Source organism: Poecilia reticulata, chromosome 3 (genome assembly GCF_904066995.2).
Source record: "Poecilia reticulata chromosome 3, P_reticulata-male-v2, whole genome shotgun sequence".
Lineage (NCBI taxonomy): Eukaryota > Metazoa > Chordata > Actinopteri > Cyprinodontiformes > Poeciliidae > Poecilia > Poecilia reticulata.
Genome location: NC_088832.1, coordinates 17,768,348 through 17,795,572, shown reverse-complemented (window position 1 = coordinate 17,795,572; position 27,225 = coordinate 17,768,348). Strand labels below are relative to the sequence as shown.

Genomic DNA, 27,225 nt, shown 5'->3' with positions numbered 1-27,225 from the left:
AAACAAAAAACATCTTTATCTCGTTTTACTTTTATATATGATTGATTCTGCTTTTTATCCCATTCTGTTTTTCCTATATTCTACCATTTTAAGTTCTGGCACAGCTGAACAAAAATTATGTGTGTGTGTGTGTGTGTGTGTGTGTGTGTGTGTGTGTGTGTGTGTGTGTGTGTGTGTGTGTGTGTGTGTGTGTGTGTGGACTCAAAATCTCCCAGACACGTAAACGAAAAGTCCGTGATTGGAGAGTTTTGATCTCTGAGAAAACTGCAACCATCTTCTTTTCATTTTTAAAAAAGTGATTTCCATCCAGCTGCGTCATCGTTTCCTGTGCAGTCCGCTTTTCCCTGTTTTCCCCCTCCTCTCACTCATTGGATGCAGTTATAGACGGAGAAGGTCGTTTTTCCAGCAGAAAAAAAAAACACAAAAGCAAATCAGTTTTCAAGCTGCAAGAAGACAGAAAGCCACACACCTTTGATGAAGAATGGATTATTAGGCAAACATCGCAACAACACAGAAACACGGGTACGTGTCTTTTTTTGTTTGTTCCATAAAGGCTGCTTAGGGAGAAATCTAACGGAATCATCTATTCTTAAGAAAGTTTACTAAAGTTTTGTTGTTTATAAAAAAAAAGACACACAAAATAACCGTATATCTTTTGACCGTGATTATATACCTTTTATCACCTTAAACTATGACCGAAGTCACAGTTACTGACTTTGGTCGGTGCTGTCTGTTCTCCTCTTGTTGATGATGGTTTTTGTTGGAAAAATAGTTTCTAAGCTTTTGTCATGCAATTGTCACGTTCAACCTACAGGGGGCAGTCAAGGGCTTTGAATGCGAAACAGGCAGTAATCGATGGCCTCTGCTCTGCTCTCGTTTGTGTTTAGTTTGACTTCATGCCACAACAAACCACAGATCGATTCCCCCACCCCCCCCCCTGTGAGTCAGTTTGGAAACTGTAACTTATACAGCCCCCCCCACACACACACACACACTGATTTACATCACCCCAGTACATTGTCCTCACAGTAAGTTCAAACCATGCTATTGTCTTAACCCTTGTGTCCAGAAATAGGGTCCAACCGACCCCACTCACGTAAAACTTGTATCATTTTCCACAGTCTTCTACGTTTGCCTCGGTTCTCGCACGCACAAGGGTTAAGATTCAATTAAATATGCAAGAAAGACTCCTGTTTTGTCAGGTCTGGAGGAAACACATTTATTCATTATGTGCATTAATCTATAAGGTTGTTTTCAATCATTTCCGGATTGGTGTTGTGACGTCTGGGAGATATTGAGAAACATGCCAAATGCTAAATGCAGGTCTTTGTATACAAGGTAGGAACTCCAGCTAGTCAGAGAATTAAAAAATAAAAATAAAAATAGAAACACATTATTATTTGTCAGTCAGACTAATGCATGCTTAATCAAGCAGCTTTTAAAAAAGTGCTCTTTTAAGAGTTTTACTACCAATATCTTATTTCATTATTTTCTTTGACGTGTATGTTTTTCCCTCTGATTTATTAACTGGTACTGAAGCCGAACATTTTGAAGCAGAATAAATGGATATAAATCCAGCTGCATCTAAAGCAGATATCTGTCCCTGTCTATGCTTGCGCACTAGGACGAATGTGTGGGTGAGTTTTATTTTAAATTAGCATGTGCCAAGTGGTGACAGATGGCTAGATGGATAACCCTGAAAGCAGATTCCACTGTAGGCCATCAAGTGCCAAATGAGGTCTGTTAATAATCAAAACAGCCCACATTATTGTCTCTGAACAAGCACAAAGCAGAAATGGCAGCACTTTTCCTGCAGTGCATTCAGTCAGAATATAAAAAGAAAACAGCTGGTTGCCTTCTTGTGGAGGCAGCTGCTCTGCATAAGGCACTTCCAGCTGATAGCTGTAGTTTTAAAGAGGAGGAGATGTCTTCAATCCACAAGTTGCGTCTTCTCTCTCTCAGCGTTGACAAAATATGTCAACTTAATCATGAAGTCAAAGAGCTGCCTCGGACCTGTTTCTGACATGTGTTACTGAGCTTAGATGGCAAAAGAAACGGAACTGAATCATGAATGATATTATTGGGGAATAAAATGGACTTTGGCTTCTTTAAACTTGTCCAGAAGCTAAAATATCAGGGATGAATTTTGTTGGTTGCAAAACACTCATGAATATGTAACATTTTCTGTAACATTTTATGTTTTCATTACCCTAGCAAGAAAAACTAAGATAAACTATTAAAAAAAGTGAAATCAAATCAACAGTACTACTTCAATACCCATAGCATTTTTGCTACTTCCTGAATAAGTTTGGATATTCCAGAGTTTCAGAGCATTTGGGCTGCAAATGCCGAGGCTCAGTCATGTTTCATTTCTAGTCTTAACTGACCAGTTATCCTCGGGATCCCAGTCATGGCATATAGTAGCAGAAGATCAGAGATACTGTAAATGTCCAAACCAGAACATTATTCTGCAAGCAAGTCGGAGTTTAAATAAGGCAAGTAGGCAAAGAATTACATCTAAGTGAGTGGAAATCACAACACTGGATGTAACAGAGCTCAGCAGCAATAATCCTCTACTGATAAAAATAGCAACAAAAATCCCTTTCTCTATGTTGTAAAAATGATAAATTAACATTAAATGTCTGCTCAGTTCTTTAACACTGACACATTTGCAGCACGTTGACATTTTAAAAGCAATGAGAAGCTGAATGTCAGCAGCATAGCAGTGATACGTGACATCACCAAACAATCCTAAACAATGATATAGTGGGGTGGGGGAAAGCTAAAATAAACATCTAGAACTTCAAATCGAACTGTAACCAAACATGTTTTAAAGTTTTATTTTGCATCGGAATACTTCTAAAAAATAAAGAGGAAGCAAACCAATCCGAAGCTGCACCAGACATGCCTGTGTGTTAAACAGCGAATGCCATAACACGTTTAAGAGTACTTTGATGATTCCCGTTGGGTAGAAAAAACAATATGTTGTTTTTGGATGCTCGGTGAAAGAATTTCACTTATGAGTGTAAGTTCAGGCTTTGATGCTCCAGTATAATGGAAGTCGAGGATGTGGTTTTTAATGAGAAGTCCAGATGGCTCGGCGATCAATGTAACAATGAAGCCGAGTACTGGTAAAACATACCCACAAATAGAAGCCAGTCGCTCAGCCTTTTGTGCTCAGACGGTGAGATTTGAAGTGTTTTCAGGAAAGAAGGGCTTTACGAGACCTTGAAAGGTTTTGATGGGGTCTCTGAGAAATGCTTCCTGCTGACTCGACGTAACAAACCCCATCACCACCGCCACGAATGTCTGTGTTTTTGTGACTTCCTCTATCTTTGCAGGCTTGTAGGATGACAAGACACTCCTGCCTTTGCCCAAAAGACCGAAGCTTCACATTATGGTTGTTTTTGCTTTTTGATAGTATTTTTGATAGTGGACAGGCTGTCAGTCTTTCGCTGTGGTTGAAACAAAAATGAAAAAGCTTCATTCATTAAAAAATAAAAAATAAAAATCTGAGTCAAAATGAAAACAGGATCTCATTAATTAAAGGGATCTCAGTGAATGCCGATATACTTTGCAGAAATATCTTGTTTTGGTCCAAATGCTTTGAAAGATTCAGACCATTTTAATCACTGAGCAGCAGACTAAGGATTTTTGAAATTCATGCGGCTTTCTTGTGTTGCCTCGTATGTTTTGATTTAAAGCTTTGAAAAATATATGAGCATTTTATTATTTAGATTTATGTGGTTTTATTCACTGGGTAGAGAGAGAGAGAGTTTGGTGGATAACAGTTAAATTCCTTGTAAAAAAAAAAAGTGTATTATTCAACTTTACACCATTTCAGACATTTGGCTCATCTCAAAAGAGTGCAAATTTACAGCAAATAATAAAACAGCAGTCTTATTATTTACATTGACTTGAAGGGAAATGCTTCAATGCTGCATCTGAATTAAGTATTTAAGCTCCCTGTATTAAGATGACTGGCAGATTTGAGCCTTTGTTTGCACGTGTGCACACACTCCGAGGGGCCCTCTGGGGCCCAGTGCAGCTGCACTGTGGGACACTGCAGTGGACGTAAAGCGCAGGCGCTCAGACACACCTGTTTCCTTTGTCGTTAATATACTGAGGACTGAGAGAAAAGTTCTTGGACACCGTGCTTATTCGTCAAATGTTTCAAAGGATGTAAACTAGAAATTTTGTTTTAGCATTTTACATTTGTAAAAACAGACTTATACAAGAAAAAAATCGCGTGAAGTAAAATGTATTTGTAGCCATGGAGTTATATACCTGTGACATTTTGCCATATTTGGTGAGATGATGACGGTATTTGACCTTTATCTAGAAAACAATATTTAGATTGGTAATATTCTTTGGTAAATCTGATGAACTGAAAATATAAAACAATTGCAAAGTAGAGTATTGTCAAAAAAACACAAAAGCTTGATCTTTTGATGTCTCTGGTCTGGATCATTGACCATCAAAGAAACAATCATTGTAGCAAGAAATGTAAGTAAGACGAGCATATAGACAGTTTTAAACTTTAAATGACAGCAGTAAAACAAATTTGCGAACCTTTTAGATTAATGGCACAGTTTGTACATGATGCAGAGAGATCTTATCTGGAGAAGCACACAAAGTGGCACAGAGAGAAAAATTAATAACTTTTACAAGGTTCCAAAGGGAGATAACTTTATCTTGTAAGAACTATGTTAATGCTGTAGTTAAACCTATAATTGTTTTTATTTCATACAACTGTAATAATGTTTTATTTGACTGTATGTTGAATGTCTCTGAGCTCAGTCTGGTTGTATTTCTCTCAGAGGTTCAGCCTTTTGCGCGGGAAGCATCATGGTTAATGATTATCAGAAACACACAATCACAAAAAAATGGGTGTTTTTCCATCGCATCGATGTATAAAGAGAATCTTATTAGTAATGTGGATTAAGTAGATAGTTCAACAATTTGAAGGCTAATCAGATGTTTTGCTCCTAGAACACATTTGGCACTCTTGCATTACTAGACATTAAGATAAGTAAAAAACAAAAAAAAATGAAGTTAAGCTTGTAGAAAGATTATCTGTTTCATAACAAAGTGTCACAAGTCACGACATAGTGACAGTTTTGACAAATATGTAAGAAACACGTTTTTAAAAAAATAAAAATTACATAGTGGAGATTCAATGCTCTTGTGAATGACCTATACTCAAAACCACAAATTTATTAGATGATTTAATTTCAAATGCTTGGCTCAACTATAATGTCCTTTAGGAATTGTTAAAAAACAAAAAAACACTTAATGTGCAGAACTGATACTCAAAAAAAAGGCAAGTATTAGAGTGAAATTTGATATTGATAAATATATAATCCTGAATTACGTTGATCGGTGTTAGAGACTTAAGGAAGAATAGAATCCCCAAGTTCTGACAGCAATTTTGTGTTTAATTTGCGTTTAAAAGTAAAAATTTCCGACTTTAAAGTCAGAAAAATCAGCTGGATAGGGAACGTCAGATGACATCAGCACGTGCTGTCTCTCCACCAGCGGCACACTCAACACTGCAAAATTGCCAAAATGGCTCTATGGCAAACTCAGACATGCTGCTTTTGGTGAAGGACAGATGTGTTTTTCCCCACATCTGACATTGTAACAAAACCAGGTTGCCATTGTTTTTCTTTGGGGGGGGGCGGAGTCAAGTCAAAACGTTTTGCTGTTTGGAACTTAGAGACACCATTTATACAACGAATAGGCATCGCTTCTCCAGAATTTACACAGGTGCTTTATGTCATGATACATTATTCAGATGCTCTGTCTGCTCCAACCCAGCTTTACTCACCTGGATGCTGGGTGTGTAGAGTGGATCTAACAGTAGGGCAATCTGACTCATTTTCAAATTATGTTAACTAATTATTATTTGAACATTCTGAAGCAGCGGTAGCCTGGATAGAGGAACTTCCCTCTCCAGATGGTCTGGTTATATTCCATGTATATGTAACCAAGACAAAGAAATCAAAGTCAATGTAGCTGCCTTGACGTGCCTGACCAAGCATTTACACCCAGTACAACCCAATGGAAACAGAGGTACAGAAAAAGCGACACCAAATGGCACTTCTGGCATGAATTGTACCCTGTATGACTGAAGGCTGGGATTATTACACATGAATTTTTAGTGATTAGTCTTTCATTTTTGTCACATTTGCATATCCCAACAAATGTCATAACCCCCCCCCCCCCCCAAAAAAAAAAACAAAAACAAAAAAAAAACTTTACATACAGATTGAAATTTAATTCCAAATTCAGGCCAGTTAGCATAAATTATGTTTGGTGCATTCTCTCATCCTGAGCGTGGACACGGCTACAGTGGACATTCTCACCTCTGGTGTACTGAAAGACACCTTTGTGCGCTGATGACTGCGGAATGTAACCCCATGTTTCATCCCATCATCAACCCTCAACTCCTGAATATTCATCCGCACCGCTCAGCTCAGCAGAACAATAAACAAGCCGCAGAGGAGCTGAATGCCTGTCTGAAGGAGGAGGAGAGCATGCGGGGGGTGGGGGATAAATCCCAGGAAAACTGGGGGGGCAAACAACCCGTTCCCATAGCAACAAGTCCTGCCTCTGCTTTCTGGAGCAGGCTGTGGGAGCAAAGAGGGAAGGCTGGAAGTTTTTTTTTTCTTCCTTTCCTTTCCTTTTCTCTTTTTTTTTCTTTCCCCGTTGCGTTTATCGGTTTGTGTTGGAAACACATGAGACGGAGTTTACTGAGGAGGGCAGGTATCCGGAGCAGCCAGCCAAAAGTTTCTATCAGACGAACGGGATTTAAACTTCGCAACGGGATTATAATCTGAAAATGTCACCAGCAGTCATGGATGTAAGGAGAGAAACGGAGGTAAAGAAAAGAAAAAAAAACAACACACACACACACACACACACATGCTTTTTGAACCGTTACTGACGAGCTGCAGCAGGAAGTTTATCGCAGTGGATAAGACTGTAAAAGAAGAGTGTTTAAATCACTTTAGAGTTGCAGAGAAGGTGTTTTAAATAGCTTTGTAAGGGTCGTTAAAGCTGTTCCCATGTGACCATATTTGGTCATCGATGTGTTGAAGTAGAACTATCTAAGCAGAAAGCTTCTTTATTCTCTCAGTTGACCCTTAGGATGGAGAAAAATGTCCCAGCGGACACAAGCTGCTACTTTGTGGGCTGTAATTAGACCGAGCTATTATCGCATAAACACCCAAAACGTCAAAGCAGCAGCAGCAGCAGATAAGGAGAGGAAAAAGACGGACTCCTCTGAACCTTTTTCATGTTGTACTTCAAACTTTTGGGGGAAATGAGCAGAAAGTTGACAAAAGATGTGAATCTTAGCTTTGCATTTCGCTTTGCTTGATAAGATGGAATGTTGACATCACTTTCAGGCAGATTTCAGAGGGACTGCTGTCTTATTCCAGGTTTTTCGGTATTGTAGCATTTCACAAAATAAAATAAAATAAAAGGAATCAATACAAATAAAATAATTGTAGGTATGACATGACATAATTGCATTATTTTTGAACAAAAGAGAAACGATTATTCATCATACTGCAAAAATAACATGTTCAGTATCACTGTTATAATATTAGCAAACAAAACAAGTTAATTTTTTGTTGTAATGCAGTAATTGTGCTGAATTTTACTTTTTTACATTTTTTTTACCTGTTTCAAAACAGCAATAAATACATGAGAGCTCTCCTGTAGTTTCAGTAACTAGAGCGACTGTTTCTAACTAAAACTAATTTAGTCTTTGCCAATCAAGAGAAATGTGTAATGACGTTCTTTAGGTCAGCTGACCAGCAGTGTGCAGCAACACATAGGGGAGGGGCTCCTGTGCTACTCCATATCAGAGATGAAGAAATGATTGTTCCTCCTACATGTTCTCTGACAAATCACTAAACAGACGTAGAAACAGCATGCTGTGAATGTTTTGTAGTTTCAGCCTTACTGTTTAAAACTCTGGTATGCCTTGATACCTTTAAATGGTCCGTGTCTACTTTCTTGTAGTAAATTCAATTAAGTTAGTTAAAAATCTGTAACAGATTTTATCTCGAGACTCTTTACAAGATAGTCAGATCTAGTTATTTTAGAGAAATACAACAAATTGAAGAAATTGTGTAAAATCGACCAAATTCGCACCTTGTGAACATTTGGATATTTATATATTTACAGTATTTGAGTTGTCACAATAACTTGAAGGCACAACATAAATTCAGATTCTGATTCTCTTTAAGTTCCCAATATATCTGTCATGCTCAAAATTATGATTTTCGTTGAGTCAGGAAGTTTCTTTTAATGATTAAGAGACAAGCACATGTCAGAAGTCAGTAAAAACATGTAAAAAGGAGCATCAATTCTGTTTGAATGAATATTTTTAAAACTTATTTATATATCATAATTTGTAAACATTTGTGGAATAAAACTAGGTAGGTCGATCTCTGTGTCTGTCCTGAATAGTTGTGTGCTGGTTTTTGGTATCAAGAAATACGAAGGCTTTAGTAAGCTACTGTTTTAAAACTGCTGAAATTTTCCATCATACTCTTCATTTGATGTAAGGTTCATTCACACAAATTTTCCATGACTATATAAAACAGTGACACAGCAGATCGTCTCCCTCACATATTGCTGCACCCTGCTAGTCAGTTGTTTGAAAAAAGGCCCCTTTATTTTCCCCTCACTGTTTAGAAGTATTCTGGTGTGAAAAGAGAGACCGTGACGATGTGGAAACTAATGGAGCGCCACACATCACACTTATTCAGGCATGCTGTTTTGAAACTACAAATGAAAAGCTGGGAATATAGAAGTTAAGCAGCTGACTGCAGGCTTTAGTCAGACAGACAACCTGATTAATGGTTGTTATGTTTGGGGTTCTCTGTAAAGAGCAGAAAGGCAAAGCACTTTACTGTTCTGCACAAGACAATTACTGCTAAACGTAGGGATTTTATCAATTAAAATTAAAGTACGGATAAATATATGCAATGAATAAGAAATTTGTCAGCCTGTTATATTGTTTCAGCAGGAGTATGAATAATTGGTCCTCATCTAAACTCGGTTACACAAAGTTAAAAGGTTTTCACTTGAAAGTTTTCTCTTGGTATTTGTTGTACCACAGTGTTTTACTGAAGGTTTTCATATCAACCCATGTCTGCATCTGACACAGTTTTAAAGTTCTGGTTTCTTCATTTTTTAAATTTATATATTTTCCAATATACATCTACATATATATGTGTGTTAACATTTAAAGGAGAAGAGTTCTTTCTGAGATTCTTGTAGCATTTTGAGCATCCTGTCTCTTCTTGAGTTTGAGTTTTGCTAACAGATAGCCTTAACCCTTATGATCTTATCTTCTAACGCAAACCGTATGGCTCAGGCTGCTTTTCCTCCTCTTGAAACCCCCTCTCCATTGTGCAGGTCAAACAATGACCTTTTCCCTGTCGCAGGACTGTCAACACAAAACTATGGAGGAACTTCCTTCCCAATCCCTCCTTCAGTTTGGGAGGAGTAAGTCTGAACTATCAACAGATAATTCACTGTAAAAGCTTTCATCATCCCTGCCAGGTGCCGTTGACGTCATTCGCTGAGCTAATAGAGACAAAACAAAAACCTTGAGCCGTCATCATTACTTGAAGGGTTTTCAGCCACATAGCCATTAAGAAGGTTGGGTGCTTCTGTTACAAGTGGTCCTGACAGATTTTGCTTTGGTTTTGTACAAATCACAAGAGTTTCTCTTTAAACTTTACCCTTGCATTCAGCTGGTTTTGTCAGCCACACAGAGAAAGCTTCCTTTCAAAGTAAGGAAAAAAAAAGGTACTATTTGCACATTAGATAAGTGCTCACTTGAGCAATTCACTCACATGGCTTAAAGTCACACAGCCAATTTCACATCTGTAATTCTGTTTCCCAGCGTTTCTTCCCCCTGCAGACACAAATGACAGAACAGAGCAGTCTGATTGTATAGTCTGACTTGGACTAACAGGTCTGTCTGCTGCTGTAGGTTAGTTTTAAGAGTTTGGGTTAGGCAGGTTAACTAGTGTTGGGTAGTTTGCCGCACTGCGTTACGATTCTGAAATGACACGAATCTAAATGTTGGCTCCTCCAACCTCCGACATGTTGTTTTTCATTCATTTTTGCCGCTGCTTCAGAAACCGTAGGTTTGCCGTGAGCAGAAGGAAACAATGCAGCTACAGAGTGTTTTGACAATTTATGATCTCCCCCAGCTCTGTATATTGTGAGGATTATTGCTATAATAAAAAACTTGTTCACTATGTCTCAATAAAATAACATTACACCATTAATGGTAACATTACTTTACAAAAGTTGATCTCCCTCAATTATTTGAGTGCTTCTGTTAATCTTACTCAGATGCAAGCAATTGTCCATCATGTTGATGCTCTGAGTACAAAGAGCTGTTTTTTTTGTCTCTCGTCAGAATTTGTTGTTGCTCATAATAAATAGTGCAATCTCTGAAATTACAAAAGCTTCTTTATAGAAAGCTGTAAAACATTCAGTCATAATGAACTGCTGGTGGTTTTATATCATAAATCACCATACCTGACCTCTAAATGCTCAGTTTGAACATAAATAACATGAAATATCATATGTATAAGGCAAATAAATCATGTGCATAATCATGTAAGCTCCCTTTGGCAGTAAAGATAAATTACTATAGTTTTACAATGTCATACAAAACAAGTCCTTATAGCAACTTAAAGTTCTTGTTTAAGAAGCCATGCGTGACTCTATTCATGTGATTGCACATCGCTTTCGTCATTTTTCAGCATGACAACTATTGGTGTTGCACAATATGCTGACACTAAAAGAAACTTGAGGAAGAGAGAAAATATCAAGTAGAAATAATAATATTATTATTAATAGTAATAATAATAATAATAACAATAATAATAAAAAAGAAAAATAATGTCAAACATTTGAGATTCTTCTTCCTTCATCCTTTGCTCATTTACACCCGCTAATTTACATGATGGTAAAAACATTCCCATCAGATATATTATAAACACATCATTATTGTATTTGTTCATTAAAAAAACTTCAGAGAGCCATGGTTTGTTAACTGTTAGTTAAGCCATGAGTGACTGATGGACACTTACATTGAGGCTATTCTGGTTTCAGTATGTGCTTTACGTATCAATTCATGAGCTCTAGACAAGAGAAAGCCTCTTTGGTGGCCCAGTCTTTTCTGTAGTTTTTTTTAAACTCCCACTTTAAGATAGTGGTAAACAAAAGCACAAAGTCCAGACTCCTGTGTCAGAGGTCAAATCTGTGACAAATTTTTCTAACCCTCCTGGTGCAGCTCAGAGGGACATAACTCTGTTTTTCGCATGCCTGCCTCTGCAGCTGTGCATGCTCATATCTTGGTTACACTGAAAGCCTCCTTCTCTTTTCCACAGAGAAAATATGCAGTGATTAACCTGAAAAAAGGGGAAATGAACTGAGCTACTTTGTGGCAGCATGACAGACCATGAGGTGGTGTAATTGCGGTTGCAACAGCTGCTGAAATTACTCTCTGTCGGCACAATTTGTGAGAATATATCAGCAGCAATCCTCCAGTCTTTTTCACTTCAGATGGAAACATTGTACCTTCACACTTTGCATTTAGCCTGCCGTGTGTTTTAACGCCAAAAGGCTGAAGTTTTGTTCAAAAAAGAATGATTAAAATAATTCAATATGCCACTCGTGTGCTAATAACACTTAATTTAGCCAGCGATTATTTTAATAACTGGCACCACAACTGGTCTTTCTGCAGTTACTGAAGCAGTGGTGCGGATAAGTGTGTGTGCGCTCCTCTGCCAGTGAGTTCTGGCGTCTGGAGAGTTGAGAATTTACAGAGATTTTTACTCTTCCTTTCCCCCGTTGCCTTCTTGGCTGCCTGTGAGCTTTGCGGTGGTTTGAAAAACCTTGAAGTCAGGTTGCTGATCAGCAGAAATGGATGAGCAGGTCAACCAGAAAAGCAGAATACTGGGGAAAAAGTAAAACTTCAGTATAAGGATGCTATTGTTTCCACCTCTGCTGGATGTTTTGAGTTCAAAATGCTCCTGACTGGAAAACTCTGATGAATAACGTTAATGAGACTTTGCAAAAACGTAAAGATGACTTTAATTTGCTATACAGAGTCAACAGGCAATCGCGAGGCAGACACTGATTTTGTGCATACCTGTGTATTTTCTGAATGACAGCAAAGCCCTTGGCATCAGCTTCATGTGTATGTCCCTCACTCGCCTTCTGAAAACATTCTTTAATATTACAAGTGCAGCCGCGCTCTGATTGATGGAGCAAATATTAGCGCATTCCTAAGTGAGGTGGGCGAAGAGGACTGCGTATCAGAGGATCTGTCAAATGTGACAGGGTCAAGGACATGTGGACTGTCTTTAGAAGATATTTAACCAAACAGTCTCTCTGACACACATACCGATAAGAAAAAAAAAACATGTACTTTTTAACCATTGCTGCTGCTCAAGGACAAACCAGCACAAAGAGTCTGTTTATTCCAGTCATACAAAGCTACTGTCATTGTTTCATTTATTTCTTCCTTTTTTTAGTACCATTTTTTTTACAGTCAAATAATTTAATAGTAGGTGTTTGTTTTTGCTAACTATTTTAAAATAAATTAAACAGGCAGAGGAGTCACTGAGGGAAAAAGGAAAGATGTGGCTTTAATGGACAGTCACAATATATCAACTTCTACTAGCTTCTTTGTGGACTACATGATATACCCAACCTGCCCGCTATGTGACCTGACGCTCCTCATTTGTTTCCTTTTAAAGGTACTAGGTAGAGATTCATAATCGGGATTTTACTTAGTGATTCCCAGTTTTCTTTAAGGGCCAGATGTTTGTGTTTAAGGACTAAACCACAGAGAAGCAAGTCTGTGGAAACTTTGTCTTAATGCTACAACTATGAGATGACAACAAAAAGTGGAAATTTCTGTTTGATGCACCAGTCATTGGTTAAAGATGAGAATCAGTCAGGAGAAACCTTCATCTTCCCTGATGGGTAATCTGCAGCTTAATCGTAGAAAAATCCCATTTTTTCCCCTCCTGTTCACTAAATACATTAGAATGAAAAACTTAAACTACGTACTATTCAGTTTGATTCAGATTAAAGTTAAGGACAGATGCTGTTTGATATAATTGTTGTAATTTGTACATTTTTTGTGGGATTTAAATCTTCTTACTGCATCAAAGAACCTGCTGCACATTTGTATGCTTTTGTGTTGTGCTTGATAGAGTAAATGAATCGCAGCCCGTCAGAATCAAAGTTGCTAATAAAGGCGGAGCATTATTTTCGTAGTTGCAGACCAGAAATTGTGCCAGTTCAAAGTAAGAAGCCAAAAGTGTTCCTCCCCATTTGTAGTTAAAGTTCAACCATTTGGTAAATAGGAGAAAATATACAGATCTGAAGTGAACACTCAAATCATCTTGATAAAGTCACACAAAACCACATATTTTAAAAACTTTTTACCTGCTTTCTGGGTCAGTCTTTGTTGCTTGTAATTTTCAATTATCAGAGCTGCGAGCAGCTGTAAAGCGCTCTATCAGTCAGGGTATTAGCTGCTTGGCAGATTTGTTGTTTTGACTGTTTTTCCTCTACCAGAGAAGAAATTGGTGAAAAATGTCTGACCAAACCGATTACAGGTTACTTTATGATGTTATCAATTGCATAAGAATAAACACTTAAATAAAAAGGATACAGTCATCTGGCATCTCATCATGATATACGACTCAGCAAATGGGACAAAGTAAAATTCTCTCAGAGTAGAACTGAACAGATTTGCTCGTTCTAAGAATTTTTCTGACATAACCTCTGGCAGGAAAAGTGGCAGGAATATTTTTAAAAAATCTTGACCGGAAAGCAGCCCATGCCTAAATAAAAGCACAGAGCAGTTAGATGACTTTGTACCAAGTTATTTTTGCATCATGTCCTGTCTCAGGAAAGTCCGGCTACTCATGTAGTTGTAATACTAACATGGACAATCTACCTGTTGTGTTCTTTTGAAGAAAGAAAAGGAAAAACAACACAGGAAGGTCCCTCTTTCAGAAAGACCTGCAGTTTACAGACCAACATGGCACACTTGGCTTGGCACTAACATGAACTAGATAATATGTTCGTACGCTAAGTAAGTAAAAAGATGCTTGAGGGTATGATGCTGAATTCAGCAATAAATTTCCTTCTATGCAGCTTTAGGCAGTCATTGATCAGTTTTGGCTCAGACATCTCAGGAGAAACTTTCTCTTATTAAATCTGGTTGAATGCACTTTAAAGGTACTCTGGAGGTTTCTCAGTAGTGCTTGTTTACAGCTGGTGATTTTGTGTAGGAAGATGGTATCAGCCCTCAGGAAGTCAGTTGGCTAACGCCTTGGTGTTTACAATGCAGGGTCCATCTTGGGTCCGTGTGACCCAATTCTCTTGTTGTGCCTTTTTCAGTTGAAAAAAAGCTGAAAAAGGGTGAATTTAGAAGTTACTTTCAAATGAATCCATATGAATCAATGAGTAAAAGTGGCTCAGATCAACAACTTTATGTTTCAAAAAGTTGTGTTCTCTTCATTCGGTAGAGTTATTTCAAGACAGAAGCTAGATTTTGAGCATGGCATATGTTTTATAGGATTATATCAAAAGTCATCCATAATTCTCTGCATAAAGTTGTCTTAACTGGTAGTATATATATATATATATATATATATATATATATATATATATATATATATATATATATATATGTAGATTTCTTTAAAGATAAAAACATTTGACATAAAAGCTTTTTGTGTTAAATTCTACAGCACCAACTACATCTCTGTGATCAATGTTTATCTACACCATCTCTGCCCCATTCTGGTGCTGTATTTTATTTAAATTCGCTCAGCTCAGAGTCGCTGTGGTTCCTGGAGAAGATGAAGAGCTGGAGGTTTATGTTCTGCACAGAACAACATCAGTCTTTGTGTCCTAATGAAAAAATGATGCATGTTGTGCCCTTCCAGCTCAGTCCACAGTCACAGGAAATAGCTGACAGCAGGAATGCTTATTCTCTCTCCTCATCTGTCTCTTCAGGAATCAGCTTCGGTCCTTCATACAACAACTTCCTGTAAACAAGTCCTGCTGCCAAGCAGCCTCCTATCCTCCACCTCTGAACTCCGGAGGTCTCTGTTTGACCCCCTTCTGCATCAGAAAAATTGCTTTGAGCCCACTTGTAAAAGGGTCCGAGTTGTGTTTTCAGGAGCATTGGCCTTTAGTTTGAGGGGAGGCTTTAAGTAACTTTTGGTCTGATGAGAGATAAGGTCCAGGAAATGTTTCCTGCAAGGAACACGTCTTTACATTGTTTATGGTTTATTTGTTCTAAGGACCTCAGTTGGTATGAAACGAGAGGATGCTGGGCTGCAGGGAAACGATTGACTGACAGTCGATGAGAGAAGACTAAACACCAACAAAGTTATGCCCTCCTTTGTTTTACCTGCCATCCTAAGCAAACATTGCACTGATGGTTTATGTGCTTCGCTGATGTATATATAGTTATTTTCTTGCATCTTTTTTAAACACAATAAGATGTTAACCTGTAGAACAAATCTGTCAGTTTTAGTTCTTAGAGTGAGAATCAATGAGTCAATGACATTTTATCCAACCATCCATTTATTACAGATGTAATATATATGTATAACCTGTGACCCTGACTGGTCACAGGTTGAAGAAAATCTATTTAAGATTAATGTCTTTATTTCTTGCTGTTTGTGTAATTATTGGCTGGATTTTAGACTTATTTACTGCTTATTGCTTTTTCTTGTGCTGTATAGAGTTTTATGTTCCTCAAATGTTGTTTTTATATAGATCCAAGTAGATCATAAGTTAGCAGTATTTTCCGGTTATTTATTAATTGGGTTTTGTATATCACCTATCTATCTCTGATTCAAAAATTACATTGTTTCCCCTTAAAAGATGAGATATGGAATAGAAAAATGCTCACATCCTCACCTTTTTGCCTTTCCCTAAAGTGTAAAACATTCAGTTTGTTTTCTCTTTCTATGTGCATCAAATGACAAAAATCTGATTACAATCATTTGGCCGAAGAGATCTTCACTATTTTTTTTTCCCTTTCAGTTTACTTGTTTGTTCGTTTCTTACTCCGGTTTCATCTTTCAGTGTTGGAGGACGCATTGTCCTGTTCAGGTTGCAGTCGGTGCCATGTGTAGATAGCTTTTAGCGATGTTTCTCTGAGTTTATTGTGAAACCAAAAACCGTGTGAATGCTAGGATATTCACTTCACCGTTAGGATGACCGCTCAATGTTGTGGCTGACACATAAACTGAAAAACAGTCAAATTAATAAATGTTTCGGTAACGTTAACCATGTGGTTCTATGTTTTAAAAATACTGACCACTTATTATTTCCACCAACTTTGTCTAAGTGTTGATAAATGTTGTTAAAAATATGTTTCATTGTTAGTTTAGCTTTGTTTGTTGGAAAAAATATGAAGTAATTTGCTTGGTGTGGGGAGGTATGATGACTTTACCTGTTCAGACAGCTGAAACTCTGTGTTTGGTCCTGAGTCATGGCTGTGGTTCAGAGGAATCTCAATCACCTGTTTTTTGTTGTTGTTGTTGATGGAAATAGGGATTAAAGTCCATTAGATGTCGTTTAATTTTTAGCTTTGACTCTATGTTAGATTTACACTTCAACAACTATGACAATGAACTGAACGGAGTTTGCGAGTCTGATTTTGCTGACATGCCCTAATAAAACGTCTCATGTTCTTGCCTTGCAGGTGAGTGGATGGTTTGCAGACAAACATGACTGCCAACAAGAACTCGAAGGCTGTGCCCCGAGCAGGAGGGGGTAAATGTGCGCGCGACGTCCCCGACAGGTCAGTGACATCTGGGACGGTGCGGGTTAGTCAACCCGCACTTCCAGTCATCTCGCTCTGCCTGCCAGCTCATTCATTTTCAAACAGGTCTTTCTATCAGGTATCAGGTTTGTGCTGGATTTTCTTTGCTTTATTTTTTTTTTTATTGTTGAACTCCTGGGAAAAATAACCAACGATTGTCAATCAAACCATCTGCAAGTGTGATCCTGTTTTGAGGACAAGGGCCCATCCATGTTTGAACTGTGAGTGCTGAGCTTGTGTTAGCATGTTGAGAGCTGACAGTGTCCTGCTCTAAAGGCAATTGTTATTAACACGTGAATCATTTAAACCAACCCAGTGGATTAGTAAAACAGGTTTTTTTGGGGGGTTATTTTGATCAAGAATGATTGTTGTTGGAGCTAACAGCACTGCTGAGTGGATTGCTGCTCAGTTTCATTCAGTGGTGGTAAATGTTTCCCAGAAAACTAAGTATTTTACGGATGCTGATTTCTGTAATGTCTGTGTTTGTCTGTTTCATTTTGTTTATGAGGCAAACATATAAACCTGCAGTACAAGCCATTATTTCTGTATCCTCCTCCTAGAAATCAAACTTAATTGTTATCTATCACAGTGATTTTAATCAGTATCTCTTTTTGGCTTTTCAAAAGTATTCGGATGCTTTTGCTACAATCAGCTCATACCTGAAGAGGTATGAGCTGATTTTATTTCTAGGCTTTTCTAACTACCTTTCTGATCCGTACAATCTTGTGTATTGTGTGCAAAAAAAAAGAGAAAATAAAAGTGTGAGTTTTAAAAATCAATAGGTGGCTAAATGTAATAAAAACAGAAACCAGCAAACACCTGAGCGTTGCGTAATTTTACGTTAATCATACATTCTCTGTCAACATTTCAGGATCTCATTGTCAGCTGTTTCCTCAGTCCCAAAGTCCTTCATGTTTTAGGTTGATCTGTTCTGCCACACACCTGATTTACATGAGAAGGTAATTATAACAGACATCTGAAGAGGTAATGGTATTATTTGAATCAGGTGTGCTGGAGCTGAGTCACATCCAAAGCATGAAGGAATGTGAGTGCTGCTGATCAGGATGAGAAACACTGTCCTACAGTTTCTAACCCTCACATTGCCATACAGCTGCAGCTTATTTCCATTTCTTACCAGTAAGCAAACCATTTTATACCCATGGACCTAACCTTTTTCCTGTCAGTTAGTTTGTCCTTGTAGCTAAGTATTTTTGGTAAATTACTGCAATGAATAAATAACCAACTCTTACCTATAATTTAATTTAATTTATATATTAAACCACATTTCAATTCATTGTGGTTTCTACATTAATTCCCATTAATTATCAAAGATTTTGGTTCTTGCTCAACTCAAAATAACTCTAATATGTGGTAGATGTTGTTTACTGCAGGTACTTAACCGAATTACAGTAGACTTTGACCGTAAGGAACGTAGTAGTCTGTTTTTCTATGTACATACATAGTTTTCAATGTACGATATGTGATAAATGTACATATATCAGTAGAGCCTTACAGATCCTTATGGGCTCACGTTACACACATAATTATACGATTTCATGTGCTTGAAACATGGCAGAGACGTTCCTTGCAGCTGGATGTTTTGACAGATGGAGAGCACTTGCTTGTCTTGGAAGATGCTTCACAATATGTTCCTCTAAAATATGAAATTAACCCCGGATATTTTTCAGGCAAAAATTGTGCTGCGGCTTTTTGTGGACTCAGTGATCCTCTCCAATTAAAGCACATATCCAGTGCAGGTTGGTGGTCTGAAGGTGTGTTTTATGGCGAACAACTGAAAAAAGTAATAGGGAGAAATGTTTGAGGTGCCAAACCTCATGTTAAAACATGCTAAACAAGTTGTTATAAGGTGTAAAAAATACACATTTCCCTTTCTGATTGAACTTTTCAAAGCCCTCAGACAGGAGTCGGATCCCGGGTTGTAAACAAATGAAGAAGTGACAAGCAGCTGGTGGATTGTGAACCCCAGCAGTAGCTGGCTCTGTGAGCAGTCCGCGCTCCCCGTTCTGGTTAGCAACGGGATGTGGCTTGTGGTTTAGCATGCCCTGGAAGCTTGAGTTAAAGCCAGGGGCCAGGCTGTGACTGACGTTCAGCTCTTTGGGTAGTACTTTACGTGTGGCCGACCCAGCTGAAGCTGACAAAACTGGGATTATTATTCCTGCAAAAGCTGATTCACCTCACTCGGAACCCCAAAGAAAATATGGAAAAAGGAAAGAAATCAGCACATTTCTTTGTAAATGTTTCTAATTGTGAGGTCTTCGTGTGGCAGCCCACATTTATTTTACAGCACTGGAAGTAAATCTTACTAAGCAAAGCCATGGTATGGCGGAATAAATCAACATCTGAAAAGAAGTCAGGTGTAAATCTATCTCTAGATCTTCTGTTAAATCAGCATTTTAGATTGAGGGCGCTCCAGTTGAAACAAGCGTATGAGGAGTACTGCCCAAAAGGTGTGAACCATCTGTAATTTTGCTTTAAAGTAGAGAAACATTTCTACAATCTTTTAAATTGCCCATGAAGGTTATTTTTTCTTTGGTGTAAGTGAAAGGTGTTTAAAACATTTCTTTGAACTTTTGCTACTTTTTACAATTGTTTTTCCTGTAGATGCAGAGATCAGACATTACTACATACATTCCAATTTTCAAATTAACACATACATTTAACAGATAACAAATACATATCAAAATAGCTTAACCCCTTAACGTCAACCCAAAACCCCTTAACGTCAACCCAGAACCCCATGACTTGAATACATGTATTCATGCAAGTCTTGCATGAATACATACAAGTCATGCATATATCCAAGACATCTTTTTTCTCCTGATTCAACAATGCTAGAATATTTTATATTTCTTCAGGACATGTCTTTCATAGTGCTCACCTGCTGTAGATTGATTTTTAGGCTTTTAGTTACAAATATGGTACCAGACGGGAGTGACTAAGCAGACAAAGCCCTCTGCCCTCCCCCAAAAAAACCTTCAGAAAGAATGAAAAACTGATCACTGGCTCCATTGTTGAGGACTGGAACAAAGTCTGGTTTATTTGAAGAAAATTCTAAAGAAAGGAATGATTTAAAACCTCTGCACATTGCTGAAGCTTTTTGAATAAACTATTTACTTGATGACAAAGCTTGCTGTAAACCATAAAAATTTGTATGTGGGAAAACAAAGAGATTTGCGCCTGAATTCGTCAACAATGGAGATGCTGCAGACTCCACAGAGAAAAGAGTTAAATATAGTGAAACAGCTGAATTTATTGTTGTTTTCCCACTCCTGGAGACCATTAAGCTGAAAAATAATCATTTAAGCAAAGAGTTTTTCTTGCGAGATGATGATACGTTTGTTTTAGATGGGTAATCTGCTATGGTAGATAGTATACACTAAATCTAAAATAGAAATAAGAAACAGAAAAAGTTAACTTGTTTGTCATTGTGGATTATATAGAATCCAAACAAGATGGCAAACTTAAGTACTTCTTCCTTAAGTCCTAAATTTAATATGTTAAGGACTGGGAGAAGTCCACTTAATATAACAGCTATTGCAGAAACACCTGAGCATTGTGTGACAATATATTGTTTACTTTTGCAAAGTGAAAACCGGCTGTAGAAATCTGCAGACAATGATTCTCATGCTCCCTGGAAGGGATGTAAGATAAGTTTCATCCATCATGCTCCAATCTTGCAGGCACAGAGCTGCTGTGAGTTTCTCTCCAGCCTGAAGCAGAGAGAGTGAAATACGGGAAGGGCAGATAGGTGTAAAGCCAGATCTGTCCTAACCTGCACTGTTGGATCACAGTCAGCAGCCTTCAGCTTCCTCCTCCCAAGAGTCGTTATTCTAACCGAGACGGTGACATCAGATCTCCCGGTGCTTCACTTTCACAACTGTTAGTCAGCTTCCAGATAATCACAGGCTTTCTGGGAGACTATGAGTGTTTGAGTGTCCTGTGACTGTGTGGATACATGTCTTCCTAAAGGAGGTGTACAGCATGGGAAAACTTGTGTGAGACATTGGTAGAGTCCAGAATCACTTACTGTAGCTGCAGGGATCAGAAAAGACTGTGAGAACCCGAGAGGCGCAGTCAGACTTTGCAGGTAAGGTGGCTTTCATAAATCTTCATTGCGCTTAATGCCTTCTGTGTGAGGTCTGCTGTGGATCTCTTCAAGTAATTTTTCAATTACCTGGAAAAATCCACAGCGTCAATTAAATGAAGTGTGTATTTCCTTTGGCCTTTAGTTTTATTCTGATGCTGCCAAAGACTGAATACTTTCCTCTGGCTTTTCTGAATACGTGGCTTCAGGTTTTCATGCCGGCTTTGATCCTGGACAAGTTGTTCCATCTGTTCCACAGTCAGCTTCATATTAAAGGGTTCAATAGACACATTTACAATCCCTGTGTTGCCTCTTTTGGTTGATTAAAATCTGTAACTGTGCTACATAGAGATGCAGCACACTTACCATCTGTTCAATAAATCAAAGTCTGTTCTACCCTTGTTATTTTGAAAAACATGGACTGTATACAAAGTCGTTTGAGTGAACTTTCTTATGACATTGACTGTCATAGAAAAATATTCACCAAGATCTTCAGTTGTGGAAGTTGTTTGTAATTCAAAGGATTTTGACATATTAGGATTTTATAAATCAAAGCATTTCTACCTTTGATCCAAAGTGATTACCATTGTTTTTGACCTATTCACCTGAAGAAAGTTTGGACACATCCACATACTGATTTGTTTCAACCATCGGCTCATTACTTTAACTTTTTTCACACATGAAAGTTGTATTTTTCAGTGACATGTGAAACACAAGCAATTCACACATAGAAATTAAATTGCACAGTAACATAAAACATGTCAGTTTCCTGTGTTTTAATCTACAAATGTGCCAAAGAACTGCTTGTTTAAGATGCGGGAATTTTCAGTCTCGAACCAATCTTATTATTCTAATTCTGTGTTTGACCTAGAATTCACTGGTCGTAGCCAGTCGTGAGAAAATGGGTGTTTGCTTTCTATTAACCCTTGCTGCTTTCTCTATCCTGTTTTAGGAGCCAGTCCACATCCCCGTTCCCAGCACTTTCTGCCAGCCAAGGGCAGAACCAGCAGCCTGTTCTTAGTGACGGAGAGACCAAACAGGCAAAGTACGTCAGGACTGACGGCAGGTTCCTGCTTCGAGCTGGATGGAGCAGCAAAACGGCTAGCCTGTGCAGCGGTGTCTCTCTCACAGGTGACACTGACCCACACGGCCGGCTCTCCAAATTGAAGAGCATCAGCTGCCTGGACAACAGGCTCTCAATCTACAAGCCCCCGTTACCGACCAAGTCCTGTCAGGAAGACCAGGGAGTTCAGGAACAGAAGGAGAATCAAGGTGAAGTCCCCGCAGGAGAAGAACTCAATGGTAGGCCTCTGAGCTGGAGCACTTTCTCTCTGGGACCTTCCTCAAATCAAGGCCACAAACGCACCCTTTCCCTTGCCCACTCGGGAGCAGGCATCCCCCCCACCACAATCCGTAAAAAGATCTCAGAATGGGAGTGCAGGAGGGTGTCTCTGCCTAGGATGAGCCTGTGTCTGGATAAGCGAGGAGGGGAGCTTGTTGGCGGTAGCGAGGGCTGCCCAAGTCTGCTCTCTTCTCCTTGCAGTGAGAAAACTTTTGATTTCAAGGGAGTCCGCAGGATGAGCACTGCTTTTTCTGAATGCTCCTATACAGGGACGGAGGATGACGAGGGAGTTTCAGACAAGGATGGTCTGGGTCGTTTCCAAAAAAGGAAAAGCAAGACGGAGTCTTCTGGAGGGTTTGTGCGTACCCTGTCTGCTCGTAAAGAGACGTCAGCGGTCCTAAACAGGATACAAAAGATAGAACAAGCCCTGAAGGAGAATCCCAGCCCTCCTCCTCCACGATATCTCAGTAACTGCTACGCTCCAGACAAAGCGAGGCAGAAGTCCTTTGTGATAGGTGATGACTTGGACAGCACATGCGCCAGTAAGCGCAGCAGCATCTGCTCTGTGGCCACAGAACCAGATACTATTTTGGTCTCTGATAAGCTTTCCAGGCTCAGACAAAGGTTTAGCGTGAGCTCAACCCGGTCCGAGAGCCCAGAACCGCAGAGTCAACAGACCTCTGTCGGCACACAAGTGAACCCCTTACCTAAACCCAAACGCACTTTTGAATATGACGCCAAACGGGACCAGAAGGACGTTTTGTCAGCTAATGGATTACCTCCGGACAGAACCTCAGAGTCTCCTCCACCCCTACCCTCCACTCCTGCACCAAGCACCACACGAACCACCAAGAATGAGGGGAGCAAGCCAGTGAGAATCCCGGACAGGTGAGGACGTCTCATGTTCTTATGTCTGTCTAATCGCTCAGGTCTGTTTCCTGCCTTCTCCCTGTTAAGTGGTTTTGGCTCCTTGGTTTTTTTGAGTGAGGGTGTTGCCTCACCAGATCGTTCCTATGTGAAATCCTCAAATGTTCATCCCATGGACTCTGTTTAACATTCCTGTGGTTGCAGCCGTTTCAGAACGGGCCTTAAAACCACATGCTGTCGATGGCCCGTTGTGAAGATTCAGTAGATTCTCCCTGAAATGTAGCCCAGCTGTCAATGTCTGCAGCGTCTTGACATGTGATTTATTCTCAGAGATAGTAAGCTACCTGCATGTTTATTTTTCTGGAACTTTCCTAATGATTGAAGCACATTTCTTTTTTTTTTGTGATTAGTTTTAAGGTTCCTGTGGGATGAAGCCACCTGTTAGAGGAGTTAAACAACCCCATCTCGACTGTTTTTTGTATTTCAGATGCATGGGATTCCTCTTCTTCTGTTTTTTATTTGCTTTTGTCATTTTATGACACTCAACGACTCATTCTTACTTGTAGCTTTGCTTATGAGTCTGTTTGTTTTTACTTCTCTAACTCCTGCTCAGAGAGTTGTGTGAATCGGAGGATGCTGCCAGCCTGCCGTCTTCATATCCTTCCTCCCCCACAGAGAACGGAGCGCTGACTGCAGACCCCAAGAGTCGGCCCAGTTCCAAAAGCACTTTAGAGGAAAATGCCTATGAGGACATAGTAGGTAAGCAGAAATCAATTGTTTTTTCACTTACAGCAATCGTCCGATATGGTATGAGATGAAAGAAAATGTATTCTATGCAATTAAATTGATGGAAGACAGAATTTTTGAAAAATGCAGAATACATGTAGTTGCAGCTTTGGTGTATACAAGTGTATTGCACAGGAAAAGACTACTTGTGTGGTCCTTGTTAACCAACTAATTTAAGCTGGTCAGCTAGTTGGAGTGCTACCCATTTTTGTGTAGCGTGCAGTCAGCTGTCATGCCGCTCTTGCCTTGTCAATTGTTCTTTTAAAAAGGTGTTATCTGATTAAGGGTGGTGGTTTTGGCACCAGGCACTTAGTTTTGAAAAAGAAGCAACAGATGAAAGTAGAGTTTAGATCAGGCCTAAAATATCCAGCCCGTCCCAACCTGAACCTGTAGACATTGTGTCCTAGCCTGATCCAGCTCAACAAATGGACTTTAATTATATGCCCAAGCCCGTAGTCAACCCAACCTGTTATTTTAATTAAAATGTTGCTGCTTTTGCTTTTTCGCCATAATTTGGGCTAGTAGTGTAACTTTGCCCATTTTTAGCTTTTGTCTAACATCTTTCACCTCTATTTTGTTGCTTGTTGTCACCACAGGGTGTGCCAAGTGCAAGTCATCTGGGATGTGTGATTGATAGGAGCGGAGTAGGGTGGAGCTGCATTCGCATTTAGTGGGCAGTTTCTATCCTCTGCGGGGTACACTGCCAACCCCTCTATTTAGACTTTAATAAGTAGATTAGTAAAACTTCATATCGTGCAGTCTCATAAAGTTTAAGCTTATTAAACGCACCACTGCAGCCCAATTGGACCAGACCATCAAGCAAATAATTTTGAATTTGAATGGACCCATCCTGAATTTCAGGTCAGGTTTGAATTGGGCTCAGGCCATAAATCTATACTTTACCTCGCAGTGTGCAGAAACATGTTAGGGAGGGGCACTCCCTATGCTTTGTACATGATCTGTTGGCAAATATGCTTTGATTCTGTTCTCTCTGCCTTTAATTATGTTTTTCTCAGGAACAATTTTTAAAATAAGATAAAGTAAGAAAGCAGATATCTTCTTTTTGGATCAGTCCCTTTAGCTTTCTTCTTTAATTAGGACTAAACCTTGTTTCGCCAAACTGAGGTTTTTTTAGACCAGTGGTTCTTAACCTGGGTTCGATCAAACCCCAGGGGTTCGATGAGTCGGTCTCAGGGGTTCGGCGGAGCCTCTTCCGTGGAGGTAAAGACACACTTGTGTAAAGTCGTGATGACGTGCCCCGCTTTGCCATCACTTGCTGCAAGGGATCACGTTACATTGCTTAGCCAATCAGTGCTGCGGAGGAGCACTGATTGAAGGAGCTCCACTCTCAGCAAGGATTTGAACTTGTGTCTTTAATTACTTCAGCAAAACTCACCGTTTTTACCAAATTCTGTAGCTTTCGGTGCACTTCTAAATCTGCTCCTTAGTCGCGTCTTTTCGGGGTTGGTACTGCCTCTAGTGGCGTGGAGGTGGTAACACAACTAATATAATTACATTACTAAATCAGAATACCGCAAAGTCTTTATTATTAATTATACATTTTCTTATATCATTCTCTTAAGAATGTAGAGCTAATTAAATGACCTAAACAAGACCTTAAAGTGGTTCCAGTTTGTCTCGATGACCAACCTGTTGAAACTGTGGCAAATTTTAAATACCTTGGGTCGTTCCTGGACAGTCAGCTCAACTTTGCTGAAAACACTGACTATATTTTGAAGAACTGTTCTCAGAGACTCTACCTTTTAAGAAGACTTAGTGATCTTGGAAAAAAATCCTATTTTATTTATCACTACAGAAGGGTTCAGTGAATGCGCATATGAAACTGGTAGGTTCGGTACCTCAAAAAAGGTTAAGAACCACTGGTTTAGACAGTCAGCTGCCACTTTAACACAAGGCCCACACAGGATGGTAAAATTAATTAGTGGACTAATTAAGTTCTTTACTTATTACAAACAAAAGCTACTAACATACACTTTACATTTAAAATATATATCTTTGGAAAACTTGAGCTACAAAATAAAATGTGGATATTTTCTGAGAAAAAAAAAATCTCTTGCGTGAGTTTAATAATTAGATGTTTAGTGAAATTTGCAGTCTGACGCAGGATGCCTAATATAATAAGGCTGGGAGACAAACTGCTGCTTTCTCTTCCTGTTGTAGACATTCCAGGTTTAAAGCTCTCATTATAGGTTCAGCCTGTCAACACTCTGCCTTTAGAGTAAGATTAATGGGTGATGCGCAGAGTTATAGTCTAATTATTACGGCATTCCAATAAAAACATGATCATATTGTCTCACACGCGCTAACTACTTTGTTTATTAAGGTGCTGTAATCAGTAACAGAGACACCACATAGGTAGGGTGCATGCAGGGCTTTGAAGAATGCAGCAGTTTGTTCTGAGAGATGATGTGTGTATGAAATACCGGACATGTTGAAAAGCCAAATTCCTTTCCACTAGCAAATGACCCCAGGCCTTCTGCCCAGTTCAGCTGCCGACTCCCCCGGCGCATTATCAACGCAGCGAAAATGTGTGTCAGTGTGAACACACAGGCCCATGATGTAGCTTGGGTTTCACACGCAGAAAAAAAAAAAAAGCTCTCTTCCCTGAAATATTGTTCATGCTATAACGCTTAATGATTACCAAATAAGGGTTGACTTTTTTTATATACAAGCATATCATTACTTCACGGTCCATTGCTTGCTCATAAGTGTCTTTGTTTTTTTTTCCTCCCTCACTGAGGATGTGCAGCGCCGGAGTGAATGTCAGGGCATGACGGATTTTCTCGTGAATCTTAACAAAGCTCCCATTGTTCATCCAGCTCTGCGAGGGTTACACTTTGCAGTTTGGAGACGTTCTCTCGGCAGTCTTTGTGCTTGACCAAAATTGTGTCCCACAGAGTGATCCCTGTGGTGGCCTTGAACTACAAAATACAGTGAGACAAGATGAAAATGAAAAAAAAAACAAGAATCAACAAAACAAATGAGCAAAAAACAAAACAAAGAAATGGTGGATTTATAGAAAAGAAAAAGAAAGCATGGTTTAAGAAAAGCATCATTTTGGGAGCTCACCCAACATGTAAACCCAACATTATAGAGGACAGTATAGCATTTGTAAAATTATAACATTCCAGAAAAGCCAACAATAAAACTGAAAGCACAACACCGCTTTAGACAAAGATGACAAAGCAA

General features: G+C 39.0%; 1 protein-coding gene across 2 annotated transcripts in view; it reads left to right on the top strand.

Annotated features, from left to right (window-relative positions):
• Positions 1-361: 361 nt before the first annotated feature.
• dennd2b (DENN domain containing 2B) overlaps positions 362-27,225 on the top strand; it is a 57,938-nt gene continuing 31,074 nt past the window's right edge. The window contains exons 1-4 of one of the 2 annotated variants that reach the window (XM_008405249.3): positions 362-522; positions 16,796-16,894; positions 21,973-23,250; positions 23,843-23,988. In XM_008405249.3, the coding sequence (XP_008403471.1) occupies positions 16,821-16,894; positions 21,973-23,250; positions 23,843-23,988 (1,498 nt within the window). In that variant the 5' untranslated portion in view covers positions 362-522; positions 16,796-16,820. Of the gene's footprint in view, positions 523-6,602; positions 6,884-16,795; positions 16,895-21,972; positions 23,251-23,842; positions 23,989-27,225 lie in introns of those variants that run through there. The other variant, XM_008405248.3, reaches the window with a different exon arrangement.